Below are 10,562 nucleotides of genomic sequence, written 5' to 3'. Positions count from 1 at the left end.
CCCACATTCAGAGCAGGGTGTCACAAAGACCTTGGCTCTGAGTTGTAAGAATCAGGCTTTCCCCTCTGTGTCTCCCTGGCGCTTCTCCTCCCAGACCACGGGGTCAGTGAGAAGGACTCTGAAATGGGGGGGCCAGAGACCTGGGTTGTAGCTCTGGCTCCGACACAGGCTGGCAGTGTCACCTGGACAAGTCACTGCCTTTCTCGGGACCTCAGTTTCCCTTGCTGAAAATTGAGGATTGTTTATTTTGCTCTCTAGGGGCCTTTGGTGCTCAAGCATTCTGTGAGTCTGTGAGGGTTGGTGGTCCAGGCAGCAGTAGATCAAGACAAAGAGCTCAATTCTCAAGCAGAATGCTGCCTACCCTGCCTCTGGTCCCCAAACACGCCCTCCCTGTTCGTTTTAAACTCTGCTAACTTGCTGCAGTCTCGGATTCCCAGGCCAGGCCCGCCTCCTTCCCTGGCTGCTCCCAGACCCAGATGAGTAAACTGGACACTAGGTGGTGCCATGATCCCACCATCCCATCCAGCCTCTCGCAGAGGCATCTGCAGGGAAGGGGGAGAGAGGGAAGAGGGGCTCCTTCCAGGGGGCAGAAACTGCCCGAGGGGAGCAGCATGCTGGGCTGCCAGGGGGCCACAGGCATCAGGAAGTCAGGCACTGGCGGCAGGGCCAGCCTGACACCATCCTGTGTTGAAGTTGTCCTGGGTGAGTGCCTGCCAGAATGGACAGGGGGCTGGAGGAAACGGTTAACAAGGGGCCCACCCTCACCGTCCACTTTCTGGCCCCTGGCCCTGGGGTTAACCAAGTCAGCACCCAAATAGGTGGATGAGGTTAGGTCCAGCTGAGGCCCCCTGGCCCCACGAGTGGAAAGGGGGTGGCCGGAGCTTAGCACCAGGGTCAGGAAGGGGATAGGATGAGAGCGTGTGCTGAGGCCCCCGCCCGGACCCCTAGACCCACCCATCCTGGCACGTTGGTGCACCTGGGTAAATGGCAGAGCACATAATATGGCCACAAACAGCTACAACGCTGGCAGCCCAGGGCATGGCTGCAGCTTCTCCCACTGGAGAGCTCCAACAGCCCCACCCAGGGCCTGGGACGATGACCAGGCAGCTCCAACAGACCCAGCGGCTTTGAACCTGTGACCTTCGCCTGCCTGGCTTTCTCTTTGCCTGGCATTTGGAAGGCAGGCTGAGCCCTCTGTCCCTGGGGTCCTTGGCATCGCTAGGAAAGTCCTAGAGGGGATGATACTGAACTTCTTGCTTAAGTAGGCATGGGCACCTGAGCGAATAATTGAAAAACAAGGGACCGGGCTGTATTGACTCCGACTTGGAGGAGAGGATGGTGGCAGTTACAGGAGAGAAGGAGGGAGGGAGGCAGGCCAGGGAAGGAGCCGTCTCTGAGGCCGGCTTTATTATTAGCACGGGGTGGGAGGAGGCAATGCCCACCCAGGGGTCATGCGGAACCCGGGGCTTCCTTCAGCCCGAGGGCCTGGCAGTCCCGGGGACAAAGACCTATAGCTCAGGGAGGGCTTCCCAAGCGGCCCCGGTGCAATGGTGGACACGGCTGGCTCTGCAAAGACAAAGACAGGATTGGGGCTGTGAGGGGGCAGAGGTCGGGACTCTCATTTCGTTCCTTATTCATCTTACCTCTCTCTGGCGTGTCTCGGCAGCCTCCCTTGGCTACACACGCCACGCCAGGCACTGGCCATCGTTTAAAAACACATGAGGGTGACAGACGCCTGGCTGATGGATGAAAGACCCTGAAGTCCTTCCCAGCTCGCCCCCACCTCTTCCTTATTATCCACAGCCATCCCGGGCCACCCCCTTTGCCCGCCCCTCGCAAACCTACCTCTCATTACAGCTCGTCTTCGTGAACTTGCCTGGGATGGAGGAAAGCAGACAGGTAAGTTGGGGAGGGGGCGGTGAGTTCAGGGGTCCCTGAAGTTGTAGACCCTCCTCACAGGCCTCAGTGACCAAACTCCTCGACCTGCTCCTACCGCCCCTGCCCCGCCCACCCCATCAGTCACCCAGGCAGGCACTCACCGGTGCTTCTTCCTGCCCCCGCAGCGGAATCGTCTGCCTTAAAGAGAGAAAGGAGGTTAGTTTTCCAAGGAGACCCTCTCTGCCCTGGAGGACTCAGTTCTGTATTCCTTCCTCCCTCCCACCTGCCTGTACCGCTTGGTGTCTGCCTTGGAGGCCACAGTTGACTGTCTCTCTCTATATATAGGGCTGCACCATAAGCATTCAGAAGCCCAAGTCAGTCAATTGGTCAGTCAACAAACATTTACTGCACTGGCTCCGTGGGGGACTGTGAGGGCACTGAGAGTGGTGCTGAGCCTGGGCCATGGTGGTGCCCCCCTGCGTGGTGCTGGGCATGCAGAAGCTGCTCAATAAGCTCTTGGAGAAGAATGGCAGGAAGTCCAGAACTAAGACCCCTGCTCCTGCCCATCTGCCTTCCACCTCCTATGTGCTCAACACTGCCACCAGGGAGCCTCCAGGGGAATCAGGGAGACTGGCCACGTCTGCAAAGCGCAGCCGTCAGGAGCGGGACCCCCACCCATGGATGTGTTAGAATCCCAGGACACGGAGGTGTATCTGCTACATTCTCTCTCTTCTTTTCATTGGTGTGTTTCTGTGTATGTTTCTTCTTGTTGCACCTGAACAAGGCCACGAGCATTTATTAAGCTCCTGCTGTGTGCCTGCTGGGGCTGGGGCTGGACCCTTTTCTCCCCTAGAACACCCCATGCCTACGCTGGAGGCTTCTGAATGCTTTCTTGGCTGCTGTGTCTTTGGCTGCCAGCCCTAACCTACTGAGGCAAGTGGGATCATCCCCATTTAACAGATGAGCCAACTGAGGCCCAGAGAGTAGGGGATCCATGGTAAACTAACAGGGGTTCCTAAGGCCTCTGGCTACCAGGCACGGTTGCCTTCTGGCAGCAGGCAGAGGGTTGGAGTGGGGGCGGTGGGTTGTGGCTGAACCCACTCTGCTTCCGATTCAGCTACGGAACCTCAGGCAGCTTGCTGCCCCTATCAGGGTGGGTCTGGTTTTTCATCTGCAAAATGGTGACATTGGTGGCCATCCCTCAGTGTTGCCAAGAGGATTAAATGGGCTGAGATGTAGCTCAAGCCAAGAAAGCGTCCAGATCTGGGGGAGGGGGTGTCCAGTGGAGGCTGGTTCCCTCCCTTGGCCTGGCTCCACGTGCACTGGAGCTTCCCAGGGCCACTGGAAGCCAGCTCTCCCATCTCCACAGCCTTCCCCCCAGCATCCACTGGAGGGCGCACTGGAGGAGGAAGGAACCTCCTGGGTGGTCTGAGGACCAAACAGTGGGGCATCCAAGACTCCTCTTTCCATCAAGGTGGCCATCCGTTTCCACGTCCTGCGTGGGGGAGGGGAGGGGATCCGAGAAACTCACTTCCGCCTTCCGGGATCTGGGAAGAGGGTGAGAGGGCTCTTCCCTCCAACCCGACCTGAGAAGCCAGTGTGCTCGGTGGCTCTGAGATGTGTCCCCATCAGCACCCCACTTCCCACACGAAGCCCCCACTTACTGAGGATGATGATAAGCCCCACGATGAAGGCCAGGGCAGCGAAGATCAGGCCCCCGTTGCGGACAGTCTCATAGTCTGAAGGAGGAGAGGGCAAGGAAGTGGGATGAGTGACCCCAGACCCCTGCCTGCAGCCAACCTGGCAGCAGCCCTACAGTAACTGGCGAAGGTGGGGACACGTAACCCAGGGCTGGGAGAGGCCAGGAGCCGGGGTTACATGGGGGGGGCGCTCAGGAAGGGTGTGGAGGAGGGGCCCACCAGGCTCACCATAGGAGAATGGGTCCACATCCTCCTTGGGGCTGCCACCTGAGGAGAGAGCCAGAAGTGGGTGAGGGGTGAGTCACCGACCGTGGTGTGTTTCAGCCACAGGAACAGTGGAACTCCCGTCCTTCCCATCCCAGCACCCCTAGGGGTCCAAGGGGGCCAGGCGAGGCTGGTGGAGAGACATGCAGGAGCGGGGGCTGCTGTGTCTGCTAACGCCACTGCCCCACTGCCCTAGGTGGCTCCCGACAATCGGCTTGGGACCAAATACCGTGCCTCCAAAGCAGGGACCCACGATCCCTGTGGAGGCCTCTGGCACCTCTGGGAAGGGCTGGTTCCTTCCTCTCCTTGCTTCATACAAAAGTAAGAAAAGGCCAACAGAGGCATCTCCCGTAAGACTCACCAGCAACCTCTCTCCGTATGACTAATCAACTACAAGGTACTTAGCAAGTATTTGTGAAGTGAATGGATGAATAAATAAATAAATAGAACCTTAACGTTCACTGAACAGAAGGAGGAAACTGAGGCCCAGTTTGAAGACTTGTCTAAAGTCCCAATAAAAGTTGGGGGTGGAACTGGGTCTTGGACCCATGTTTCTAGATTCTTCTCTCCTACATTGCTATCCTCAGGGGGAAGCAAATTTATTTCAGAAACATTAATATATTGTGCTTACCATGTGCCAGGCTGAGGCTAACAAAGCAGTAGCTCATTTAGCCATTGTAACAACTCTATGAGGCATTAATATTCTTCCAATATAATCCATGAGAAGATGGAGGCACAGAGGGGCAAAGCAACTTACCCACAGTCACACAGTTAGAAAAGGGTCGAGCTGGGAATGAACCCAGGCAATTGGTTGTTAAGAATCTGGGTGCCTAACCCCTTTGCTGTGCTGCCTGTCACATGGTCAGGAGGAAGGAGACATTTCAAGGCCAAGTGGTTCAGTCCAGTCTCCAGCCCCGAGCAGATATGGCTCTGCTTCCGGCCCTGTAAACTGAGAGTACTCACCGTTGGGCAGCTGGAGGGCACCTGGCCAGAGCTTTTCTGCCATGGCTAGGGGTGGCCCCTTTTCTCTGCCCTACTTGAGCCCCTTCTTGGCACTAGGGAAGCAGTGCCCAAGGTCAAAGGAACGCACCAGTTGGCACCTCCCAGGCTGTGCTGAACTGTGCCCTGGGCCATGGGGCCCGGTGAGTCCAGCTGTCCTGGCGGTACAACCCCCCTAGGCCAGGAGAGAACAGGCTAGAAGGGGTCTGCTCCTGGACCTGTAGGGCCTGAGGCCAAGGGAGCCTATGGGGGGCCCAGGCACCCGTCACCATGCAGAAGGCCTCCAAAGTTGTCTCCCCAGATTCGGTTCAGGTCTTGTGCAAGGTCACATGGGGCATCAGTGTCAGAGCCATGAGCAAACTCACAGCTCCCCTCAGCATACCAGGGACCCGTCTCCTCCCTGACCACCTCGTCTTGAGCCATTGGATGGGCCAGCCCTCACCCAAAGCCCTCATCTTTTCTAGATCTGGCTCTAAGACCACCACGGACGACAGAAGGCCCACTGGATTCCAGGCCTGATCACCCTCGTTCGCAGGACGACTTCTGGGCGTGTGTCCTGAACTTGGGGGCTCTCACCCCAAAGCCAGCCTGAGAAGGCTGAGCAGACGGGCCCACTCCTGCCCCAGCCAGCCTGACCCCCATCCGCCTCCTGCTCTGAGCTTAGAGAGTCCCAAAGATACGTGGAACCAGGACAGATGCATGCCAGAAAGTCAAGATGGAAGCTCGCCACTCCCCACCCCCCAGCAGCTCCTACTTGGCACCCAAGGTTCCGCCATTCAAGCTAGATTTCTTAGGAGTTAAGGCGGGATCCTCTTTTAAAAGCAAATTTTCTTAGCGGGAAGGCTGGCACGGGATGAGGCAGGGGCGGTGGGTACTCTTGGAAGGCAGGGGTGCCAGGAGACGGAAGAGTGGGGTCCTGCTCACCCTCCAAAGATGGTCCGAGGCACCTAATGCTTCACACGCACACACACGCACACACGCACACACACACTCACCGTCATCTGTCGACAATCCTGCCATGTCCCCCCGCAGACTGGGCACGTCCCACTGCCCTCTTCCCGCTGCCTCTGCTTCGGGGACAGTGCCTGGCTGTGGGGTGGCCAGGGATGGGGGGGACATTAAACATTAACAGTGCCAGGTAATATTTACCCTGGTCACAAGAAAGGCCCTGGCGTGGATAGCGGGGCTCCTGCTGAGGCATGAGGAGGTGCAGGGGCAGCAGGGGCAGGGAGGAGCTGGCCGGTTTTCCAAACCCTCCCCAAGGAAATTTCCAGAGAGAAGTGCCGGGGACAGATCAGCCGTGGTGTCCTTCCCCCAGCCGGAGAGGTCACGGCTGGGGCTGTGACAATGGGGAAGTGGGAGTTTCGAAATATATTCCGTGTATACTACAGCCTGGGGGGCAAGGTTGGGGGTCCCATGGAAGCCCCTGACCCTAGCAGCTGCCCACCTCACCCACCGCTATGGAGATCACTGTTTCGGCTGATGTGTCTTGTCTGGCACTCGAGGCTCCTCTGCGGTGGTCCCAGGGTACCCGGTCCCTCCCGCCTCACAGCCCACCTGAGCCCCCCATGCACGTTCACACCTCCAGGCCTTCACTGCCTGGGAACGCCCTTTCCTCTGCTATCTTCTTCATCCAGCCAGGCTGCATCTAACAGCTCACAGCTCACTCAGTGTCATCCCTAACCAACCCCTCGTCTCCTGCAGCCTCTGGCACTTTCCTTCTCCAGCCGTGAAGCACAGCTTCCGTGCCAGTTTCCCACTGTTACACAGTAGGCTCCCTCGGGAGGGACCAAGCCCTGCCACAGGGAGAGCTCCTTGTTTTCATGATTTGCAAATCACGTTCCTATTAGTTCCTTGCACTTTGTGTTATTTCCCCATTTTACAGATGAGGCATCTGAGGCACAGAGAGGGTAGGGCCCTGGCTCAAGGGCACACAGCGGTGAGAGGCAAGTTGGAGACTGAGAGCCACACCCTCAGCTTTAGGAATCAGGAAATTTCCCACACTTCCAAGGCCTCCTCCCCCCTCTACTGTGGCCCTATTCACCTTGGGGACCGCAGCGCTGGGTACTCCATGGATGCTCATATTCCTGGCTGAGTTCTAATCAATCGAATTGGCTTCCAGAAGAGGCTGATGCTCAATTGTAGCCAAAGGGCCAAGGTCAGCAGTCAGTGTCCAACAGGGGTGGGTTAGTCCTTCAGAAGGACTCCAGCTATTAATCTTCCTGGAGCAGTGGCAAGGGATCAACGTTTGAGTTCACTTCCTGGCTCCTCCACTTGCTAAGTATATGGCCTCTGTCAAGTTATTTAACCTCTGTGTGCCTCAGTCTCCTCATCCGTAGAATGGGTTGTGATGAGGAGAAAGTGAGATAATGCGGTAAAGGGTGTGGCAGGGGGCCTGGTACGCAGTAAGTGTCATTATTGTTACTGTCATACACTGTCAGACCCAGAAAAGCCAACCACCTTCCAGCAAAATGAACATGAGGGTGATATGGAAAGAGGAAATGTCACGGCCTGCAGACCAGGAGCCGAGACACCCATTCAGCTCTTCTGCTTTCAGGGCCAAGCGATGAATATTCACGAAAATACAACAGAGATAACATTTGGTAGGGGCTGAGCATGTGTCAAGTTCTTGCATGCATTGTCTGCTGAATGCACGTTTGCTCCATTCCACAGATAAAGAAACTGAGCTGGTCATTGACTCCACAATGACCCTGAAGGTGGCCAGGGCAGCACCATGATCCCCACTGGGCAGCCCAGGAAGACTGAGGGCAGGGAGGTTGAGGGACTTGCCTGAAACACCCAGTCAGGGACAAAACCAGGGCTAGAAAGCCCCCGTGGCTGTACTCCCAAAACTCCTGGGGCCCTCCACACAGACACTGGTACCTCCTTATTATACATTATCTTGGTATCTTAGTACATTTTGTCTATCTTTGTAAGCCACTGTGGATTCTTTCTGGAGTATAAAAATAGGTGGAAAGTTGATAGATAGATCGATAGATTGATGAATGACTATGATAGACAGATGATGATGATGATGAAGATGATAGATGGATAGATAGGTAGATAGATAGGAGATGATAGAAGACAAGAGAAATAGGGAAAGCAAATCAATGGCTGCGTTTTTAACTCTATATGCAAGGCACTGTTCTAAACACTTTACAAAAATTAACTCATTTAATCATCACAACAACTCTATGAGGCAAGGAAGGCATTATTATCATCCCCACTTTATAGATGAAGAAACTGAGGTACAGAGAAGTAAAATAACTTGCCAGAGGTCAGGCAGCTACGAAGTGGGGGAACCAAGCTCTGAACCCAGCAGTCTGGCTTCAGAGTTCCAGCAGATGGACACACAGACAGATGGACACACAGACAGAAAGGGGGCTGTTGCACAAGTTGCCTTCCCAGCTCTTGCAGCTCAGAGATGCTGGGAGCAGAGATGACGGCACGCCCAGGACCCATACCGAGATGCCCTTGTTTACAAATCCTGCCTCTCCTCGTTTCTGCTTTTCCCGTACTCCTGGGGAGCTGGGGGTGCACTTGAAAGTGATGGGGTGGACACCTGTGTCAGAGTCTGAGAAGGTGGGGGGGGGGTTCAGGGGACTCACCCAGGTACCACCTGTCCATGGCAGGAGCTGCTGGCTGTGTCCTCAGTGCAAGAGAAAGTTATGAGGTGCTAGTGACCCAGGGCCTGGATGGGAAGAGTGGCCCTCCCTCCCTCCACACCCCAGCCGAGCCCACGGGCAGGAAGAGACAAAGGCAGGGAGGAGGGACTGGCAAGGGAGTCCTCATCTCGTGCCTGCCTGCCTGCTTGCCGGCTTGCCTACCTGCCTGCTGGGGCAGGCTGGGCCAGGATCCACGTGAGAGTGGGGGAGATTCTCTGACCTCCAAGGTGACCTGAGGAAGGGGGAAGCTGTGAGCCACAGCAAACAGTGGGAGCGGGAAGGCAGAGCACTGGGGAGAGATGCCACAGCCAGCAGCCTCCACGTAGCCCAAGGTGCCTGCAAAGGTCACCAGGAGCCAGGAGGGCACTGGCCGGGGCCACAGCCAGTGGAATCAGAGCCCTTGCTCTCCACCTGCCCCTGAGGCAGCTGAGGGAGACACTCAGGGGCACGTGTGGGTCCCCCGGAGCCTTTACTCAGCGACACCTCACTCCTCCAGCCCAGTCAGGCCTTGGCCCTGATGATCCTGCCTTGAGGGCTTGTTCTCAAGCTCGGAGTCCCCTGGGACTGGGCAGAACTGCAGCAGGTCCTTGGAAGCTGCCCTGGGTGGGGAGGGAATGTTTCCAGGCCATGGCCCGGGGCCCGAGGCACCAGCTGCAGCCTCCTGTGTCACCCCAGGACCTGGGCAGAGATGGGGAGCCGCTGGGGCTGGGAGGGGGAGCCGGCGTGTGACCCACCCTTCCTCAGCTGGGACCCGCCACTTAGCCCCCAGTGACTTACCTGAGGCTATGATGTCAGATCCGCCCAGCGGCCCAGCAGGAGCTACCAGCAGCTTGGTGAGGCCTCTGAGGGCTGCCGGTTGGTGCCACAGTGCGGGGTGAACAGAAGACAGCACTTGCAGTGGGAAGGCAGGTGTGGAGGGCCAGTCTCCCAGCTGGAGCCAGGAGCCAACAGTGGGAGCGGAAAGGCAGAGCAGCCCCTACCCTGGCTCAGCCAAGACCCTGTTCCCTGGCCACTGAGGCCCCCTGACAGGGCCTGGAGCAAGGCTGCAATAAGGACTCTGACCAAGGGGGAAGGGGGAGGGTGGGATGAACTGGGAGACTGGGATTGACACAGATACACTGTTAATACTATGTATAAAACAGACAGCCAATGAGAACCTACTGTACAGCACAGGGAACTCTGCTCAATGCTCTGTGGTGACCTAAATGGGAAGGAAATCCAAAAAAGAGGGGATATATGTATACGTATAGCTGATTCACTTTGCTGTACAGTATAAACTAACACAATATTGTAAAGCAACTGTACTCCAATAAAAAAAAATAAAATATAAGTGGCCACAGAGAAAGAAAAAAAAATAAGCGGTCTGTGTGGCTCACTTGGGACCACAGGATCTTCCTCAGGTCCCTTCCTTGTGGGTCGCCCTGCTCGGCCATCCCAACACAGACACTGAAAAGCAGGGTCTGGGAGGTGCTGGTCTGGCCCCAGACACTGACCCTTGGCCCTGGTCAGATGACACCCTCCACTCGGTCCCTCCTTAGCAAAGCTTCCTGCCCTGAGGGGGTGACCCATGACACCCCCTCAGAGCTGCTCGGGCTGGAAAACACTCTGGAAATAGAAACAGGCAGGCCTGGAGGGGGTTGTCTGACTGGGCTGAGATCTGTTCCAGGGGGCCACCCACCCCAGCAGGCAGCCCTGCCTCCAGGCTTCCCCACGAGGAAGGGGCCCACCTGCCCAGGGACCCAGATTCTCACAAGACCAGGCCTAGTCACATGTTCCCAAGTGGAAATCTGCGTGCTCACGGCCCAGAGCGCCAAGCAGACATTCCCCAGGCTGGGCACTTGGAGAAGTTCCTAAATCTCGGGGCTAGATGGGCCTTTAGTCCCAGTCTAGTTTCCCAGTCCAAAAATAGTGGTCTCAAGAGTGGAGACCTCAGCCAGAAATACCCCCATCACACACACACACACACACACACACACACACACACACACACACACACACACACACACACACACACTCCCAGACAGTAACGCTGTGAAGAAAGACATCTCCATCCCAT

The 10,562-nt window shown here is 56.6% G+C and overlaps 1 protein-coding gene across 1 annotated transcript; it reads right to left on the bottom strand.

The window, feature by feature from the left end:
- Positions 1–1,287: 1,287 nt before the first annotated feature.
- On the bottom strand, positions 1,288–8,555 carry FXYD2 (FXYD domain containing ion transport regulator 2). The gene is made up of 6 exons (XM_082411209.1): positions 8,450–8,555; positions 3,807–3,845; positions 3,543–3,617; positions 2,040–2,076; positions 1,846–1,876; positions 1,288–1,566 (listed from the first exon to the last, which is right to left on the bottom strand). The coding sequence occupies exons 1-5, from the start codon at positions 8,466–8,468 to the stop codon at positions 1,852–1,854; spliced, it is 195 nt and encodes a 64-aa protein (XP_082267335.1). The 5' UTR covers positions 8,469–8,555; the 3' UTR covers positions 1,288–1,566; positions 1,846–1,851.
- Between the last annotated feature and the right edge of the window lie 2,007 nt (positions 8,556–10,562).

This window comes from Balaenoptera physalus, assembly GCF_965194825.1.
Source record: "Balaenoptera physalus genome assembly, chromosome: 10".
Lineage (NCBI taxonomy): Eukaryota > Metazoa > Chordata > Mammalia > Artiodactyla > Balaenopteridae > Balaenoptera > Balaenoptera physalus.
The sequence above is the reverse complement of the archived record's forward strand: the minus strand, read 5'-3'. Positions and strand labels throughout refer to the sequence as shown.

Excerpts from the sequence above, each read along its gene's own strand:
- FXYD2 (XM_082411209.1), bottom strand. Across the intron at positions 3,618-3,806 it reads TGTGGACCCATTCTCCTATG|ACTATGAGACTGTCCGCAAC; the intron begins GTGAGCCTGGTG and ends CTCCTCCTTCAG. Across the intron at positions 2,077-3,542 it reads GGGGCTTATCATCATCCTCA|GCAGACGATTCCGCTGCGGG; the intron begins GTAAGTGGGGGC and ends TCTCTCTTTAAG.